Source organism: Camarhynchus parvulus, chromosome 3 (assembly GCF_901933205.1).
Source record: "Camarhynchus parvulus chromosome 3, STF_HiC, whole genome shotgun sequence".
Lineage (NCBI taxonomy): Eukaryota > Metazoa > Chordata > Aves > Passeriformes > Thraupidae > Camarhynchus > Camarhynchus parvulus.
Genome location: NC_044573.1, coordinates 56,005,932 through 56,026,492, shown reverse-complemented (window position 1 = coordinate 56,026,492; position 20,561 = coordinate 56,005,932). Strand labels below are relative to the sequence as shown.

The window sequence follows — 20,561 nt, the reverse complement described above, 5'->3', positions numbered from 1 at the left end:
CTTTAGGATGATGACCTCCAGCTCTTGAGAACTTTATCTTGTGCTTTCTTCCTTTCCGATGACTCTCTCTGCTCCTTCTGGAGTACTGTGCCTGTTTTTGCTTTCCAGAACCCTTTCCTGCGGCGTGCTGCTGAGGGCTCAGCCCGGTGTTGCTCCGGCCCCACGACCCTCCCCACGCAGAGCAGCTGACAACAGCAGGCACCTCACGGGAGCCTCACGACATTTCACAAACAGCCGCAATTCTTGACACTGTCTGTACGGGTACCTCCCTTAGTGCTTTCAAAGGCTGCATTCGCCTATTAAGAGTGACGGGCTCCTGCAGGCACAGCTCCGTACTCGAGCCTTATTCCGCAACGCCGAACTCGAGATCTCCCGGCAGCGGCGCTGCCCGGCCAGGGACAGCGACAGGGGCAGGGACAGTGACAGGGGCAGTGACAGGGGCAGGGCCGGGGCAGGGCCGGCCCCCTCCCGCCTTCTCCCCCGCTTCCTCCCGGCCCCGCCTGTTGATGTTTCACTTGCTTTTAATTCCCGGGTCGCAAGATGGAGGCGGCGCTGGGACGTCGGGAGCTGCTGCTGCTGCCGCTGTCGCTGTCGCTGCTGCTGCCGCCTCTGGCCGCCGCTCTGCTGGGCCCGGCCGCGCCGCTGGGACAGGTACCGCCGGGGCCAGCCCTGTCCTGCTACTGCCACTTTCCCTGTCCCTCTCCCTGCCACTGTCCCTGTCCCTGCCCCTCTCCCTGTTCCTGCTCCTGCCCCGGCCCGTGCCCCGCTCCCTCAGAGGGGTGAGCCGGACCCTGCCGCAGGCGGACAGGGTTCCCTTCTCCCTTTGCTGGTCCGTCCGTATAGGATTCGATGTGCCGTATCTGACAGGTCTGAGGGGGAAGATGGTTACTTCTATGCAATGTAGATATGTTTATGTTGTGTTTTCAGGCTTGTCTGCCTACATCTCCATGGTTCGGTGCCGTGGAAGTACGTGCTGCATTAGGTCCACACTTGAGCCTAGCCTACTCGTGATTCAAACCAAGAGAAGGAGTGTATATCTGTTTGATGTATTGGTGTATATCTGTAAACACACAGGGCATTGTGTTTGGTTTTTTATTCCAGTATCTATGCTGTATCTTGGTGACATCAGTTGTAAATTTGGTGGCTTTTTAAAAGAGTAGGAGGAATATTTTGGGTGCTACTTAGGAGAACTTTACAGTGGGAATAAAAAGATTTGCCACAGCACCAGGTGAGATCTGACCTCTAGAATTACGGAAGAGCTGGATACTTCTGCCTGAGCTTGAATCATAATCAGATACATCCTCTAAAATTGGTATAATTGTGAACCCAGGGTGTGAGATCACAGAGGGAAGAGTTGTGAGGGGTTTGTAGTCAACTTGTCTAGCCAATGTGAAGTTACTGATCAGTTACCTGACCAAATTTATTATGCCTTTTTTCCCTCCAGACTTACTTATTTATTAGTGTAATTAAAGCAATACATTTCCAAGAAGCCTGGCAGAGGCCCTGAGCTGGCACATCCTGTGTTGCGAAGCAGGATTCATTCCTGGCCTTACTTCCTGGTTCCTGCTTCTCTTTATGAACTTCTGAAGAGAGACCTCCTTAGCTCTGATTTCAGAACGGGGATCTAGATCTTCAGACTCCTACAAAAGTGCCTGAATGCCTGGAGTGAGGTGTGCTAAAGAGAGCAGAGGGAGCTCAGTATTTGGGTACTTTGCCTGTCCCTCTGAGAAAGGGAGTGCAGGCTTGAATTTGCCAGAAGGCTCATGAAGTGACAATGTAATGCAGGCTTGTGCTCTTGCTCACCTTCTACCCAGAAACTGTCACACTTCACCCTGAAACTATAGCTTGGTAGCATTAAAGTTCTTTGTCACTGCTGGCTGTTTTAAAGGACACAGAGGCACATTCGTGTCTGCTGTCTTGGGATGTGAAAGTTTGAGCAGGGCACAGGGGTGCTAGGGCAGTGCCACATAAGGCAGCTTGGGGTCAGAGATAGAACAGGTATGTTTTGGAGTGTAAGTAGGGCTTGACTTAGGAACTGTAGTGCCTTATAGGCTCAGCTATGCTGTTAGTGGGGTTTATTTGTCCATTTCTGCCATACTGCTCAGGTGGTCTTGTGAGCTCATGATTTGCTAGTTTGGAAGTGTCCGCACTCTTAGCTTTATATGGGTCTGGTGGCCTAAGTATATGCAGAAAATTTCTTCTAAGAGTCAAAAAGGGACACACAAATCTTTACTTTAGTGTTTTTTTCTTTTTAAATGTTTAACTTAGCAAAATAAAAACCTGTGTTTTCTCTGCTCTATTTAGTTTTGTACATACAGAAGCAGTTTTGATGCAAAAGGAACAGTGTGTCTTGAGAAAGTTTTGAGTAGAAGAGTCAATGTTTTTTGACACTGCGCTGTTTTTTGGTGGACTGTTAGGAACAGAAGTGCCTAGGCAGTGGGAATAGGCAGAGTGGGAATGCCATGCTGTCAAGTTGCCTTCAGAAGCTATGATCTCAGTGACAGTGGGTGATGGGGTCAGAATAAATGTGGTGTTTCCTCAGGATGGCTTGGGACTGCAGACTGGTTGGGAGCAGGCAGCATCAACATGGTCAGCTTTGCTTTGGCTGGACACCACAACTGTGCTTTACAACTCTGTGAGCCCACTGGCTGCACTCTACTAACAGCTTCACATTTTGTTAACTCTTCCATGTGGGGATTAAAGCTGGTGTCAAAGTTTACCTCTGTGCTGATGGCAGTGGTGTTACAGAAACCATAGTGGAAAAACTGAGGAAAAACCTTGAGACACTGGAATAGCATTTTGTAAGGCTGAAATGCTTTTGTTCAGCTCTTTTGGAATGTGAACGCCTCAACTGTTGTGCAATACTTGCAATTTCTTTAAAAAGCTGTTTTGAAATCTGAACCCTTTTTTTAACATTAGCATGTCTATTCTGGTTTTTATTTCTCCTCATAAAATTTGACTATGCAAAACTGAACTAAAAATTGATTTATTTTAGACAAAATTGGGGGGTTGTTGTTGTTTTGTGCTTTTTTTTCTTTAAAAAACTTTAAAGGGAATGATGCAATAAGACAACTGACTTTCATGTTAATGTTTCTGGTGCAAGGTCAGGAATAAGGTTTTGTGCTTTAGAGTGTTTTTTTAATGTGCTGATAGGAACTGGCTGAAAGCAGTGCTAACACCATGTTATTTGCTTGTTCTGTTTACCTCTTGATAATTTAGGCTAGCAGAGTTCTTTCTAAGTAACATGCTTGCCTACCAGATTTTTTTTTTTTTAGTTTAGTTCAGTTGCCTGGAAAAAAAAAAAAGTTTTTATATTATTTGTTGCCTGCAAGAAACCTCTGTGTGGATGGGTCGTTTCACAACAGCAGGAGATAATCTTCACTGCATCAACCATTTGATGCAGTGAGTACAATGTATTTTAATCAAAGAAGAAACTTGTTAATAGCAATGTGCTGGAATGTTTCTTCCATCACTTTATGTCGGTTTCTCTATTAGCAGCCTGGCACATGTGAATTTTGGGCCTAAAAAAGCTGACATCATCTTCCTATGTATATTTGATTAAATGAAAGCAGTATGATGCAACCGTGTCTCTATGATTTGAGACTGAGTATTCACCTTTAAAACTCATGATAAAATATCATAGTATGAGTTGGTTTAATAGAGAGGATACAGAGGCAATTATTTCTAGTAACACAAATAGGTGAAAGGGAAGGATAAACCATGTTATAATAAAAGTAGTTGTAAAACAAGGAAGGAATGAAAGTAAGTGTGTGCTTGTTCAGAAAAGCAAAGTAAAGCAAAAGTATCATGTCAGATTATTATATGAAGGAAGAGTTCAGCTTTAGCTAGTTAAGAAGATACTGGATGTTGTTATCTCACCCTAAATACTGTCTTGCAGTTTAATAATGCCAAATCTTAATGGAGGAAATTTTCTAAAATGTGAGGGACAAATTATCATCCTGCAAACTTGTGAAATTCTGTCTTGTCATGTCAAGCTTTTACCATGGTTACTTCTCAACTCAGTTATGCCTGATTGTAGTTAAGACTCTACAACATAGTTCTGTTTTGATTCTTACAAATGAATTATGTGAAGTATGGGTCGTGGAGCCCTGGATTGTAATATAGAGTTACACTGTTTGGAGCCAGTTGTCCATGTGAGTACTAGGACTCAAGTGGTATGAGCTTGTGTGGTAGTTTTGTTTGTCTATTCAGACACTTCTTTTCCCATAATCTCTTCTCAAATTTAGAAACAGGTTATTGGTTTTGTCTATTTTTTACCTATTTGGCAACCAGACATTTTTCAGTCGCAGACAGGATATCAGCAGTGCCTGTGTAATGGCTGTGAGGGGATTGTCTGCCTTTCAAGTCTCTGTACAGCTGGCCATCTTGTAAGGCATTGTGCCATCTGTTCCCAGGGCTGCCCACTTGGCTTCCCACAGGCTTTGGAGCAGAAAGAGCCTTGTTTGGAGAGCCTCAGTGGAGAACAGCTGTGCTTCAAATGGACCGGCTGCTAGCAGCAGAATCTTGATGGGCTTTGTGTGACTGATGCAGCTGGGTAGGACTGAGCAGTTACCCTGTACTGGGAGAAACTGTACAGTGCACCCCATCAGGTGTTCATTGCCTGTGGATAAAGTTTTTCCATGATTCTTTAATCAGATAATCAGATCTGTTTGAAGTTCCTGCATGATTGGACCCATCAGCTTTTTCTTTTGCAGCATTTTTTTACAAAACAATATTAGGTGAAATGTTCTCTGTAGATTTATGTGGTGTTAGTCTTTGAGAATTAATGAATATTCCCTTTTAACTTACGCCAGGTGCTTTATATTCTTTGCTGACATCTTTCCCCTTTTTTGTTCTTCTGCTGCTACTGCGATTATACTGCCCCAGTTAGCAGTCCTGGATTCTGTTGTAGCACACAGTGAAAGAGAAAAGGAATAGAACATGATCACTACCTGCTTACCTGTGAGCAGATCCAAGCTCACAGAAATTCACTAATTCACTGTAACCTGTGCCATCACACTGTTAGAGCTGCTGCTTAGCTGTCCTAGAACAGAATGACTTATATTTGCTGTCCTCTTTGCAGGTTCTGTGGCCATCCACTCTAAATATCACTGCTGGAGTACTAAAACAGGGATGAGAAATCATAGGAAAACTCAGGAGAGACATTCTTAATTCTAAAAGAGGATTAAGAATGATAGGGCCATTTTTTGTGCACATTGGAGTTTTGTGTGAAGGCGTTTAGCAGCACAGGAGGGGACAAGGGGCTGCAGAGTATGGAATGGGATCAATGGTAAGCTGAAAGAACACCCCAGTTCTTAGGGACTTGAATTGCTTCTTGGGGTTGTCCTTTCATTCTGGCTCTGTCAAAGCACTGCTTTTTCAAATATCCCAGTGAATTCAGAACCTTTTGAATTACAGGCCTGTCTGAAACTTGTATGGTACTTGCATGTTAATACTGAAAAGTGTATTGTAAGTTATACAACCAAGTTTTACACTCACAGTTGAGGCTTCTCCAGAAACTGGCAGTGCAATGGTATGGACTACTGCAGAGTTCCCATGTTCTGTTCTCAGTGGTTTTGTTACTGCAGGATTGGCTTACCATGCTTTTAAAAAATAAGGGATGTGGGGTTATTTGCTGAAGTATATAACCACAAGACATATCTACAAAGCACTATAAAACACTCTTCCCCTCTACCCTCAGGCTGTGGATTTTATTATGGTAACATAAAAACAGTTCCTCTGTTGAACTTAAAGGGTGCTCTGTAAGTGTGCGTCTTCAGCCCTAGGACTGGAAAGATGGGGATTTGAATTATCACTGGAGCACTTTCTAGCAAGTGTGGCTTGTCAGACCAGGCATTTTGTCCTGAAAGACTGGTACAAGAGCTGTTGGCCTGCCACATCTGTTTCCCTCCCCTTCAGGAGGCATAAAGAACATATGGCTCTTGAGCACTTAACAATATGCAGATATTGAAGGGGTACCAATCAGGCCTGTGATAACAGGGGCAGTGCTGTGCATCCCTTCTTCCTGCTGTGGGTGGAAGTGGCCTAGCTGGGATGGTGCTCTGCTCTCCTGTGAGCTGCTGCTTCCTTTCCCCAGCACTCCTGCCCAGCTTTTCATTGCAGTTGGCACGCATCTTGTTGTTTTTGCCATCCTGTAGATTTTGTTACGAGGTACGTGTAGGAAGATTGGCCACAGCAGGACCCATTGAGTTTTGAGTGTAGTACTGCAGGAGACACCAGTGGGAAGCCATGGGAAGACAGCAGTGTGAAACCCACCTTCAAGGAAGGGTTAAGACTGAGCTGGAACACTGCTGTTTTCTGTGGGAAGATAAGAAGAGTAATGAACAACCTGTTCATAAATTGCACATGAGAGCATATGACAACTGAGTAGAATGGATGTACAGAATATGGGAAGATCTCAGTAGAATTTGTTGGATCTGGGTGTGAACAGACCAGTCCCAGGAATAGCAACAGCATGAGTTCTCTGTTGTATGTGAACACAAAATTGCAAAGGTCATGATGCAGCTGCTGTAGGGGAATGCTGATCACTGCTCTGAGTTTCTGAGGAGCTTTATGAATCTGTACCATTAAGGAAATGCATCACCATCACCTGAGATGGTGGTGAGGACAGATGTCTCCCAAGGAGATGCTGCAAGGACAGACAGATCATGCAGCAGAGGCAGTCTGACAATCTGTGTGCATCAGAACAAGGAGCCCAGCTCATTCTTCCCAGCTGTGTTCTTGGATCTCTTGTGCTTGTCCAGCTCTTCCTTGCTTGTTCAACTGGCAGAAGAATGGTCTGACAAAAAAGGGAAAGTTTTTGTTCCAATTTAATGAGCTAAATTACCTCACTGACTTGGGATGGATGAGGAGTGCAGGAGAGATTTGCACTTTCTCTTTCAATGGCAGAGGCAGCAAATGGTTCAACTGTCTTATTTGTCTGCATCTTACAATCTGATTTTTGAACCTTTGACAGCACAGAAGTGAACCACAGAAATATTTCATTTCTTAAACATGTAATGTGTTCTTCAAGTGCAAGTTTTCAGTATGTTCTAGAATTCATAACAGTGCTTGTGGATACTGTGTCAACAGAGCTGACAGCTGTTTTGAAGGAAATTAATCATTGTATGTATAGCTAACTTTGTACATTTAACAGTCAATTGTTGAACATATCTAGCTTCCTTCATGCCCTTCACTTTCAAATAAAGTATTTGATTAAAAAGAAAAAAAAGGAGGGGATTTTCCTATTTTTCATCAGTCATTTCCTTTTTCTTGTAATCTCAGTGAGTCTCTTTGTAGATGTTGAAAAAAGATTGTGAAATACTTTCTGTGTAAAAAAACGTCAGATGTAAGTCATGGCTTAAAAATGAGGGACTGTTAAGACTGCCCGGAAAATCCATCTTCTGTGCCCTCTGAATTCCCAGAAAACAGAAAAACCTAGGAACAAATTTTGGTAATCTGTTAAACAGTTTGAGAGTTTAAAAGACTTAGAGCTCTGAATGCTAAGAGCTAAAAGATCTAAAATTTTGGTGGATTTTTATTTTATTATTAATATAAACAATTCTTAAAATATGAGAAGGAAATGAGTAGTTTGAGGAAATTACAGGAAGACAGGATAGAATATATCCTGTGTTTATACTGTTAATACAGTTTATATTTTCAGTTACAGAGTTCACTTCTCTGACTAATTTGGCAATTTTAATTTCCTTTGAATAGCTAGGATTTAAGTTTTGAAGAAAAGTCAGTATAAAAACCTGTTTCATAGAAGGGGCATTGAGGAAGAAATTTCACTTTGGTCTCGGTGGCCAGAGAGTTTTCCTACTGATATGCCAAATGGGTCTGAAATATTTCCAAGTCACTTTGAACCAAAAGGTTGTCTGTGCTAGGGTTGAAACCATTCTTCTCATGATGCTAGATTTCAGCTGAATCAGACTTGGAGGTTGTTTTTCAGTTTTTGACAGTTCTGGCTACTTGAGTATGCTCATTAACACCCATTGTTTCAATGATTTTTTGACATTCTTGTCACGCTTCTGTCATGCTTTCTGTTCCTGAACTGGGCTGTATTATGTTAGGTATTGTATATTTCACATATTTTCTGGCTGAAAACCTAGTGTTGTGTAAAAATACAAAATGAAAAGTCTTTTTGTGTATTTACATTTTTATTTATTTTAAATTCTGAGCATGTTCAACTTTTTATTGAGACATGACTCACTTTTTAACTGTTGGTTGTGAAACAATGAGTCAACTACAGAGCTAAAGAAGATGCTGAAGGTATGGAGATGTTTTCCAGAGGAAAATGGGTCCACAGAATCACTAAGTCATTTAGGTTGGAAAAGACCTCTAAGATCAAGTCCAGCCTTTGACTGACCACCACCCAGCTAACTAGACCACAGCACTAAGTGCCATGTCCAGGCGTTAATGAAATGAAGTTATAATGATTTAAGATTCCCACAGGCCAAATATGGAGCTTAACATTGTTTTTGAAGAGGTGTCTGAGGAAGGCAGTGTAACAATCATTACTTTTGGCTACATGCAAGCAAGATTTGATTTTTGTATGTAGTTTTTTTGGGGACAGACCTGGGACACTTAAGGTCTCATTTGCAAAGCAGCCCCTGAAATTACAAGGGAGAAATGAGAGGATAGAATGAGTGATTCAATAATTAGGGTTTGAAAGAAAGAAGCAAATCCCCATTTTCTGTGAGTTTGAGGTGTCCCGTGTGGCCTAATTTGGGAATCATAACCAAAGAAACAGAATTTCTGCTGGCAAAACTGAATGTTCTTTAGTATAGACTAACTTCACTTTGAAGACTAACTGGAGTGCTTAAAAAAACATTTACAGAGAATCTGATTTTTACCTTTTGTGTATTTGTGGTCTATTATTTTTCAGCTAATATGAGAGACTCCCATTATATCCGTGTGAAACAAGTGATTATTATTATTATTGTTATTTTATCTTTATTACAAAAAACCACCAACTATACATAGGGGGATGCACATGTCATTCTTTCTCATCAATCCTCTTTATTAAAAAGAAGGTTGAAAAAGCCAGACTAATCCTTACATGAAACAAAAAAGAATATTCCTTTTCCTTCTGTCTGCTGGATAGAAAGCCTGGGAATGCGCTCTGGGGTTAGTAACAAGTCATTCTGCCAGGACAGTACAAGAAAGTTGCAATGGCGCATGTGTTTTCTCAAACTCACATCTCTTCTGTTTGGTTTTTTTCCAGGAAGCAATTAGAGTTGGTGTTATGATGCTGAACACCAGTGGAGAACTCCACAAAGTACAGGTTTGTCCGGTTTTTCTATTTATTCAGTGAATTAATATGCAGCAAAACAAAGTCTGCAGCAGCTGCAAGTATATCCTTTACTCTGACATCAGTCAGTATGGAGCGTGTTCCTCTGAGAGCAGAATTGCAGCACAGGGGCAGGAAACATACACTCATTCTGGCTGTCTTTCTTTCAGGTTCTTTTTAACATCACCTATGTTAATGGACAGGTATATCTAAATGACTTTCCTATGAAAAGCGGGGTTGCCCACATAACATGCCAAACAATAATATGTGAGTATTCTCTTTCCTTTTTTTTTTTTAATTTTCCTCTCTCCCCTGGGGTATTTGGCTTCCCTGTCTAGTAACTAAAGTTTACAATGGCTATGTGTTCTGTATTTTGTAAACCAGAGCATTGTGGAAGCAAAATATTTCCCAAGGTGGGACAATTTTGGTATTAAAATGGATCAAAAAAATCTTACCGCCTTCATCTCAAGTCACATTAACAGGCTTGTCTGTAAATGGTCTAATCTGAAATCCAGACCCTGCCCATCTTTTCAAAAGCATGTTTTGCACTACAAGCTAGACAATGTAAACAGAAGGATGCAACCCCACCCTGCTGATGGCTGTGTCCCTGGGTTGGTTGGCATATGTCCAGAAGGACATTCAATAACAAAAGTATGAATTGTTGTTAGGAAGATCTTTTAATGATATCACTTCTGTGTCTATTGGACAAACAAGTTTCTGCTGGATAGGATATTATAGGACAAATACTGAACTATAATGACTGCAGTAGTTAATGACTTCAAATTATCTTGAACCTGCTGTTTTTCCACTGATTCAATGCTACATTTTTTTGTGAAAAAACAGAAAGTACTGTGTGATTTTTTGGAGATCCACAGAGCATATTGTATAATTAATTAAACAAGGACCATTATTTGCATTGGGAACAATCTTCTGCTGTATGAGATGCAGTCACTCTCTAGGTTGATATCTGAGGTCATCCTCATCAGGCACTTACTGAATACTAACACTTTTTCAAATTGCTTCTCTGAGCTGTGACCTTGTTGCTTGAACCCTTCTTTCCCAAGCATGATCAATTATTAATTTGACAGTATTTCTTTTCTGGAGAGGGAGAGCAGTAATCAAATTCTCTTTTACTGGTACAAAACCACAGCAAAACGTCATTTACTTGCAAAATAACTCACTCCAGAAAAACAGGTATAATTTTATTGACTAATTCTGAGAGCTCCTGAGCATTCTTCTGTAGTTCCTATTTCCCAAATCATAGTTGTAGTGAAGAAAAAAAAAAAAAAAAAATGTTAAAAAAAAAATATATATATATAATTTAAAAAAAAAAAAAAATGTAATTTTAAAAAAAAAAAAAAAAAAAAAAAAATAATTAAAAAAAGAAAAAATTTTTAATGTATGTAAAACAAAACTTGACCTTAATATCATGCTTTTGAATATTGGAGACCACATACTCTGACATTATTGTCAGATTGTTCTTGGCACCTACATTCCCACTTGAAGTTCCCCCAAATGTCAGTTTTGGAAGTATATGTGTCACTCCTGGGAATGCAGTGGTGGTTGAACAGCCTGACACATGGTAAAAGCTGGAAACACAGGGAGCTCCAGCTGCTTGGCCTCTTAGGGGCTTTGGACCTTTAGTGCATCCTTGCTGCTCCAAGTCAGAAAGCATTCAGCAACAGGTTAGTGCCCTGGCTCACATCTGTAGGGAATGTCCTTCTGCCACTTATTCTGGCAATGGAAGACATTACTAAATTATGCCAGAAAGTATTTTTCTATATTTTAAATAAGAAAAGTGGCTTTATGAGGACAGAGATCACAGCATAAAAGTAGTGGACGCACTGAGTAGTTACTGTGTGACTGAGAGACCCAAGTGGAGCCTTATCCCACATGACCTGACAGGCCCAGAACTGCAAGTGACACACACATAGCACCAGTGGCTTAGCAGCAGGGATGGTTTGGTGTCAGTTCATGTCCCTTGGTATCTGCATGCTGGAGAGATCCCCCACCTCCACTCTTGTGCTTCTCCAGGACTTCAGTTCTAGCATGCCCTCACCTGAAGCAGAGGTGTGGTAACTGGGAGAAGGATACTGAGACTATGCAGAAACTATGAAAGGCAGTTCCGTGTGTACTTGTAGAATATTAAGTTGTTGAAATAGCTGAAAGCTTTTGGGTAGGAAGAGAGGTTGAGGTGTCACCAGTCACATATGAAAACAGAGAGGGGGACAGAAAAATACGTAGGAGGGAACTGGCACTCATCTTGAGCAGGAGATGCAGTGTGCCTGGAAAAGACCAATTTGTTTCTGTATTCAGAGGAAGGGGAATGTTGTGCAAATGAAGATGTTTACACAGGTGGCGGGTTAGGCTGTGACATTACTCTTATGAACTCCTTTGGACAACTGAAATAAGAATGCAGCAGTAACCAAGCCAAAGAGCTCTGCTTAGAGTGCTTAAATGCAAACCTCAAAGGCAGAGATGTGACATTGTTTGCAGGCTCCCTGAGTCAGGGGATTGTATAGCTCTGCTGTGTTATGAGAGCTGCTCTGGGTCTGATTTGGTGATATACTGGTAAAAAAACCATGGCACCTGTTTTGACTGTTGGCCCAGATTACTGCTGGTTGTAAAAGCAGTTGCTGGAAGTGTTAAGGACATCAGCACAGCACACATGTTCTGTACTATTGTTCTGGCATCTCTGGCTCGATGCTAGTGGTAATCTGACTGCTCCATTCAGGTGCTGCATGTGCAAAGGCATCTGTGTCAGAGCTGCACCTGTTTTCTCTATGGCTGAGTACTGCTTTCTGGTTGAGGTGGTTTCTCTTTGAAAATCATGGCATTGTGTGTTAACAGTGGAGAACAGAAGCTTGGATAACTTACTGGATCAGCAGCACCTGGGAACTGTCAGTGCTCGAATCATGGTTCACGAGTGGCCTTTGGCATCCACTTCTGATTTGCAGCTGATTGTCATTCAGGAAGAAGTGACAGAAATTGATGGGAAACAGGTAAAAAAAGCCCTGCTACAATATTCTGCTTGTTTTTAATTTAGGAGAGGCAAGTAGTTCCCAGGGATTACAAGGTTTACATGTATCTGGCTGATGATTAGAACACAGAGTATATAATTAATGTTACCTAACACAGTACCAAGGGAGACAACAGCAGAGTTGGCAGCATAATAGTGGGGGTGTCTCATGAGGAAACTTCAAATTTTAATGCTTCTTTTCATATTTTAATAATTATCATTAACTTTATCACATGCACTTTGAATAAATGAACTTGTGCAGGCAAAGCCAGACTCACAAGCAAGAGTTGATTTATAAAATAATGTACAAAACTAACAAAAGGGGCACAGGCTCATTCTGTGTCTTGAGGTTTTCCCCATTGTTTATTCCAAGCTAACAAAATGTTTCAGGCAGGTAGCATGGGGAACAGCTTGCAGCAGGAAACTCTTATGGCAAGTGGGCTTACTGTGAAAGCTCACTACACCTGACAGCTTAGTCTTAGAAGTCTTTGCATGTAAGATAATTTGAATCTTGATAATGAACATGGATTTTGAGATGAACAAGCACCTCCACCCCTCTGATTCTAACTGTATTTGCACAAATAGCAGTCAATGTGAGGGGTTGCAATTCTAGCTGAGGTTGAAATGTGCAGAACTGAGTTCTCAAAATCACCTGTATGGTGTAGTTGATTTACTAACTAAAGAGATTCTGTAGAAAAGATCCAGCTGGTGAAGCCAGCAGCTGGCTTATTTCTGTGTCATATTTCTTGTTTCTGCACATCTGCATCTTACATGTAGCCAGCTTTTTTGATGCTGGCTTGTGTTCTGCTGCCTTTTTCTTTCTTTAAAGGATAATAATCATCATACCATTGATCCTTGATTAATTGCATGTTCAGCATACAGTAGTTTTTACAGGGATCTGTATCATGTCAGAATCTCAGTCTGTTAGTTAAAAGCCCCACTGAGAGATCTGTAGCTTTTCCAATGAGGTCTTTATTCCACTGATAACAGCCTAAGAATCGCGGTTTGATTCACTTGTTACACAACAATGGCATTGTATTTCAGGCCTCAAACTAGGCACCACAATGCATTTCAGATTTTCATAGGGACCTAGCAAAAACAACCAGAAGGCCAATGCTGTTTCCTTGATTGTTCCTTTAAGTCAAAAGCAGTCTCACATAATCCCAGCAGAGGAGCAGAATCACCTCCCTCAACCTTCTGGCCACACTGCTTCTGCTGCAGCCCCAGGGACAGAGTCTGCTTTCTGGAATGTGGGTGCACATTCCTAGGTCGTGTTGAGCTTTTCATCCACCAACATTCCCAATTCCTTTTCTCTAAGGCTGCTCTTTATCCATTTGCTGCCCAGCCTGTACTTGTGCTTGGAACTGCCCCAGCCCAGGCACAGCACTTTGCACTTGGCCTTGCTGAATTTCGTGAGGGGTTCATCTCTCAGGCCTGTTTAGCTGCTTCTGGGGGGCACTCTTCCCTTCAGCAAGCTGACCACACGGAGTCATCAGCAAACTTGCTAAGGGTGCACTCAGTCTCAGTGTCTGTGGTGCCAGCAAAGTTGTTACACAACAGTAGTGCAAATACCCATCCCTGAGGACACCACTTGTCACTGATCTCCATTTGGATATTGAGCCATTGGCAGCAACTTTCTAGAGTGCAAGCATCCAGCCAATGCCATATCCACTGCCTGGTCCGTCTGTCAAGTGCATGTCTCTTGGCTGGAGAGAAGGAGTTCAAACAGGATGCTGTCAAATGCTGTGACGCTTGGCTTGCAGTTGTTGAAAACAAGCAGTGTTCCTGCAAAAGCAGAAATGTCAGTCTTGCCTTAGCAAGAATTTCAGTGTTTGCAAGTGCTTTCACTACATATCTGAGTTTTCCATGCCCTAAAATGCCTCCCTGCAAGAGGACAGTGATATACCATGTAAGTGACTAAAAAAGCCCATGGATTGACTACCATGTGCTTTTGCAGGGAGCAAGACCCAGTCTGTTCAGCATATTTTCTGATGTGGTATGGTCTACAGAAGTGTGATATGTGAAAACAAAGAATACCAGTTCATGTTATAACATCTCTATGTGTACATCTTAATGGCCTGGAGTTTTCTGGGATGTACTGTTGGCCTCTGCCAGGCTGCTTCAGTCTTGCTTTAAACTCAGTAATATCATGTTTGCATCTTTTGTAGGTTCAGCAGGAAGAAGTAACAGAAATAGATATTTTAGTGAAGGACCTGAGAGTACTTAGACATTCCAACTACACAGTCCCTTTGAAGGAGAGCATGCTGTACTCCATGCCAAGGGACAACGACGTGTTATTTACACTGCCCAACCTCTCAGGAAAAGGTATCTCTCAGTGGTTAAGTAGCATTTTCATCCATATTCAATGTATTGCTTTACAGTGTAAGACAGCATCATTTATCCCTTGTTCTACATAGTGAAAATTTCATTAACAGGAACAGGTTTTATTTTATATGCCTTGGTTTTTATATTTTTTAAACACCTAAATTCAACTCTTCATATTAGGTATTTTATTTGTTTGCTTTCAAATCTGTTCTCCTTTGAAGTACTTGATACTTGGCAGTCTGCAGTCCAGACATCTGACAGGAATAAATTTCTCTCTCAGATCTACAATGGAAGTTTCTCTACAGCTCCCCCTTTTTCCTGAGAATGAAAGAGAAAACTGTAGAGGAAATACCTGTCTGGGTCAATTCCAAACCACAGAACAGTTTTCTGTTATTAAACTTAAACAACTTAAAAGCAATAGAAGTTACTTGATGTCTTAACTTTATTTCAGTTTTGTTTAATCAGAAACTGTCAAGGATTTAATTGGAGTAGAATATTTTAATCTAGTCCATCACCTTTTAATCTGACGACAGTTGAAATTTACAGCTAAGGGCACAGCTAAAGGCTGCACTGTAACACTGTTTCTGCTTCTTATCAAGTTCACTGCTCAAGTCAAAAAAAAGCCTTCTGTGTTCTTGCTGTAAATGTGTGAGAACTGTGCCCTCTGCAGAGAAACACAGCATGTTTTTATTTTCCTTCAGAGTGGGTCGAACAAAAAGCAAACTCTCCCCTAAATCTAGCTCTTCTTCTTCAGATACTCAAGATCCATTGCAGACTACCAGTCAGTACCTCATCCAGCAAGTAGAAACTACAGTGGATGAAGAGACATTACCTGGCAAATTACCAGAGACCCCTCTTAGGATAGAACCTCCATCTTCTTACAAGGTGCTTTTGCTGTTTGTTTGCTTGCTTTAATTATTAGTGTAATTATTATTATATAAATACAATTATTTCAAGACAGACAACCACTAAGACTAGTGGATTTTTGCGGATAAACCCCAAATAAACCAACCACTGTCAGCAGTGGCAAGTCCATTAGGAATTCATTTGGCTTCTAAATCTTGCCATGTTCAGAGCACACAGATACTTCACAATAGTCAGTCGTGACATTTACATTATACCAAGCTAAGCATTTATGACAATTTCAAATATTGCTTAGCTTTGAATTCCACCATTTTCTCCTGACTCTGCCCAGTGCTTACCCCTCTGAGAAATGGACCATGGGTCTCCCCTGCTGTAGGAAACACAGTAACAGCTGGAGAAGTTCAGTTCCAGCTTAGGCAAGGATGGGTTTCATGGCCTTCTCTGTGGCCAAAACACTCACAGTTACAACCCACTGTCTGCTCTGTTCAAGTGTCCTTCATTTTACAAAGGGGCCTTTAATGCACAGAGAACTAAATCTTCACCTGTTTCAAACCTTGAACAATAAAGATAGCTGAGCCACCAGCCAATTCCATCATGCTTTTATGTATGTTTTAAGTAAAATTATCACCATGTAATGTGATTTATCAGTAGCTAAAAAAAACCCCCAAAGCCCAGCAGTTGCTTTGTTTTGCAATGTTTGTATTTTTACCTGTTTTATAGGTGATGTGCCAGTGGGTGGAAGACTTGAGAAAAGGGTTGTGCAGATTCTGGTTTCAATCTCTACCTATCTTGTTTAGTTTCATGGAAGTTGTTGTTGTTGGAGTTGTTGGAGCAGCTCTTATTATCAAAGTCTTAAAGCTGATTCTCCCTTCCTGTGAAAATAAGTAAGTAATTTTTGTAATTATTTTTTTGCTTTGATGAAGGCAAAATATTGACTAAAAGAATCTTCCAAGAAGCAGGTTCATTCTGTAGGATATTTGTTGCAAGAATTCAATGAGAAAGCTACCGGTAAATTTCCATTCCAAGTGCACTTCTGACACACAGGCATTTCAGAGAGACATGGGAAAGTATTTCATTGGAAATGTCTTTAGCTGAGCTGTCATACTGCCAAATTTTTATGAAGTCTTCTAAGGACTACATTGTGAGATGCTATTAACATAATTCCAAGAAAGGAGGGTAGGAACTAGGTCTAAACAATTCCAACATCTCCAAATCTTTTCATACCCCTACTGTGTTGGAGTTTTACAGTAGTTCTGAAAGGTCTCAAATTTGGCTTTGCAAATTTGCTTGGGAATTCTCCAAGGTGGGGGACCTACCTCTGTAGGCAGCTTCCATAGTGAAGTGGTGCTGGCACAGGTAGCAAGAGGCCACAGATAAAGCTGATTGCCCACAAGAGCTGTATCCACTCGCTGTGTTACCAGCAACACTAACACTTTTGGGAAAGCAAGGTCTCAGAGCAAGGGGCAGAAAGATGAATTAGTAACTGCAGGTCATAAATCAGTGTAGATTTAGTGCTGGAGTGGACAAGCACGTGCACTTAAAAGCAACACCTAAGTCAGCTCTGGAAGAGCTGTCCCTTGGAACTTCATGTTCTTTGGGAAGCGACTGAGAGTGCAGCGTGCTTCATCAGCCGCAGGCACAGCTGCCTCCTTCAAATGCAGCTAATCAGTTGTGCCTCTGAATTGCCCTGCATGCATTAATTTATGTATCCACTCAGGGTACAGGGGCTCTTGGTCCTTCTGACAAACCAGGAAAATGGAGGGCTGGAAGATCAGGAAGGTTGGAAACTGCAGTGACAAAAGAGGCAGTGCTCTCCCTGGCATTTCACACGGCGTGCTGTCAGATGGGAGGGCTCCCCTGGTTAGAGCAGAGACAGTGGAGAAACACTTTGTACTTTCCCCAGCAGTAAGCAGCTTACCACTGGCAGTAAGTAGCTTAACACTGCCATGTATGAAACTGAACTAAGTGGAACTGGGAAGAAAATTCTAATCCCAACAAACTGTTCAGCAAAGTGGATGATAACCTCTGTCCATAGCAGAGGTCAGTATGGAGCAGAGGAACCAGCTTGCAGTAATTTCTCTTCCAGTTGAGGAACGTGGGGCTTGCTCATGACTTGTTAGAGTGTATAAAGAAATTGAACTGCCCTCTCCATTTAAAAAAACCAAACTAAACCCCCAAAAAACAACCCCTAAACCACACAGTTATTTTCTTGCTACCTGTGTAAAGTGGTCCTCTAAAGAATGGTAAAGGTTTAACTCAGGATTGTAAACCAGTCAGAATGAGCAGGACATCTCATCTGGTGAACGACAGTTGCAGATGTGAGCTGGGACCTCATCCCAAGTCTTCAATGCCATTCTGCATTACACTGATAAAACTGGAGGCTGTTGCTGAGTCCTGGAGAATCAGCTACAGGTCCTGACAGCAAACAGTTTTAGGCTACTATGAAACTGAGCAGCTAGAGCCTGCACTGCTGACATTTCAGATGTAGAAACTGGGCAGAGGGAGCCCTCAGAAACCACAGCCAGTACAGTTTGGAAGCATTTTTCATTGCAACTTCATGTAAGAGATATTATGAGGGCAATATTTAGTTGATGCATTGATTTAAGAGTTTAAGGGAGTTTAAGAATAAGTCCAATTTTTAGAACACAGAATTGTTTTGTGTATTGTTTTCTAATGCCAGGTAACCTTACCTTTCAGAGGCATCCTTCTCCTGGATCAAGTCAGCTTTGTACCTGTGACTACCATCAGCCTGCCTTCAGACCTTTCAGACAGGAAAAATAATTTAGATGAGAAAGCATGTACTTAATACAGTATTTACTTTGGAGTTACTGGTTTTTAAAAACACACTTTTAGTTGATCTGATATTTGGCACCTGATCTTAATACCTTGTTTTTTTCCTGCTAAGAAAACTAAGCCAGTTGATTAATTGATAAAAGGCCACTCAGGCCAAGGCCCAAAGCTGACTTCCTTGTGCCTCTCCATAACAAGCAGCCTTTTCAGAAGCTTCAAAGTAGAACAGCTGCCTTTTCAGAAGTTACAAAATAGAGCAGCTTTCCACCCTGAGGGCTACCATTGGTTTTAACTTCTGTGAAGTCACTTTTCCACACCTCAGACAGGATGCTGGCTGCCTTCATGCCCATAAACCAAGTCAGCTGTCCTGACTAACAAGATGATGAAATTCAGGGTGTCCTTAAGTCTGGAGGTAGCATTCTTTTAAAAAATATGAGGAAATATTGCAAACATCAGCTGTGCCTGAAAACCTAAGTAAAGGTGCCCCACCAGGTTCCAGGTCTCATAGGGTTGAGTGTGTCTTGCCAGGAAGATACCACTACCAAACATTTGTGTTACTCAAAAGATCTGACATTTTGTATATGCAAAACAAAAATTTGAACAGAAGATTTATATTTCAAGCACTTTACATTTTATGGTCCCTTCCACTCATAAAAATGGTTAGCAGTTGTAACCAGCTTGCTTTTTGTATCTGTGACAGCAGTACTCTATGAAGTCCCAAAAGAAAAATGAAAATTGCATTAAATTCTACAGAAATACTGGCTTACTATTGCTGAGTAGGCCCAGTCTGCTCATGCCAGTTTGTACTGTTAACAGTTTTCAAATAAACATTTAAATTGTTTATTAGACTGTGTTCATGTGTGCATTTATAGTTAGGTAAAACAGTGGTTTGCCAAACATTTCAGACTCAGGGCACTGTCTGTTTCTTAGCTTTTCACTGTTCTTACTTACAGAAATTGTTTGTGAAAAGAATGAATAGGAAAAAACCTCAGAACTGTTAACTGCCTGACAGTAGACTGAGCACAGTTATCATCTGAGTGATCAGAATTACCTGTGTTCAGCTGGAGTTGTTAGAGTGAGGGAGAAAAGCTGGGATTCCCCCCTCCTCCTGGCCTAAGGAAAAATCATGTGTTTAATGAGATCCAAGTTACTCAGGTGTTGGTCTGTGACAGGAACAACTCTCACTGTCTTACTGAGCTGACAGCACTGCAGTGATAAGAGGAACATTTCTAACACCGACTTGGCCTTGTAAAAACACCAAACCAAACTTCACCACCCAGCAGTGCAGTGTGGGACACACCACACCAACTCAAGGTAACAGGAACACTGCTCAAACTTCCCTTTTTTTTTTTTTTTTTTTTTTTCTAGTATCTTGTGGGTGGCAGGGGATTGCCACCCATGGCTGAGCAGGAAACTGCTAGGATTAGCACAGGAATGGTGACTGCACAGAGAAGAGCAAGTATTCAAACAGATGTAGACAAACTTGTCTGGTTTTGATATTGCCTGGCCCCTCCATTTGCATAGTTCAAGAAGAAGTGATGTTCAAGGCAGAAGTTAGGTTCTTCTGTGGGAAAAAAAAAAGATGGACAAGAAACACAATAGTTCTCCCTTAGTGCATAAACACAGTAGGAATTATGCTGCAGATGGAAACTTGGCAGCTGTTTGCATGTGCTCTTTGCATCCCTCCTTACAAAACTGGAAACCAAGCACCTGCAACAGCCACAAGGAGATTTAGCTGCTCTAAACAGCTGTCACAAATGCACGATTAAGCCTGAAAGTGTTGGTACTGCTTCAAAACTTGGCTGATTTCTGCAAAGTTACAAAGCAGCAGGAAAGAAGTATCACCATCATGTCAATGGAATTCTAAAAATAGTGCAAATCTTGAACACAGTAACTGCCAGACAGTTTCTGCTGCTTTATGGAGCTGGAGTTATCAAGTCTTTAAAAAGTTAAAGGTTTTGTGTTTCTGCTTTAGCACGCACATGGTTTTCCCAAATCACAAGTCTCATGCCTTTCAGAGGAGTGCTACTCCGAGCTGGCACCACTCTGAACTATTTTGTAAATTGATTAAAAACCACCTCACCCAACTAAAACAGTAAGGAAAGGGCAACTGTTCTGCATGCCAGTCATAGCAGGTCTCATTTTTCCAGGATGTGAACTGATGTGCCCTCTAGGGGAAGGTATATGAGAGGACTGGGAACTGAAAAAAAAACCCCAACAAAACCCATCTACCCAAAAAAATCCCTGGTGGGATAGTGGTAGGTTCCTAGA

At 41.5% G+C, this 20,561-nt stretch overlaps 1 protein-coding gene across 1 annotated transcript; it reads left to right on the top strand.

The window, feature by feature from the left end:
• The first annotated feature begins 502 nt into the window (after positions 1-502).
• On the top strand, positions 503-19,133 carry GINM1 (glycoprotein integral membrane 1). The gene is made up of 8 exons (XM_030945417.1): positions 503-651; positions 9,227-9,286; positions 9,463-9,559; positions 12,143-12,294; positions 14,480-14,636; positions 15,391-15,521; positions 16,221-16,384; positions 18,198-19,133. The coding sequence occupies exons 1-8, from the start codon at positions 541-543 to the stop codon at positions 18,304-18,306; spliced, it is 981 nt and encodes a 326-aa protein (XP_030801277.1). The 5' UTR covers positions 503-540; the 3' UTR covers positions 18,307-19,133.
• The last annotated feature ends 1,428 nt before the right edge of the window (positions 19,134-20,561 follow it).

Coding starts and splice junctions, on each gene's coding strand:
- GINM1 (XM_030945417.1), top strand. CDS start 541: ATGGAGGCGGCGCTGGGACGTCGGGAGCTGCTGCTGCTGCCGCTGTCG. Junction 9,287..9,462: donor GAGAACTCCACAAAGTACAG/GTTTGTCCGGTT, acceptor TCTTTCTTTCAG/GTTCTTTTTAACATCACCTA. Junction 16,385..18,197: donor CTCCCTTCCTGTGAAAATAA/GTAAGTAATTTT, acceptor CTTACCTTTCAG/AGGCATCCTTCTCCTGGATC.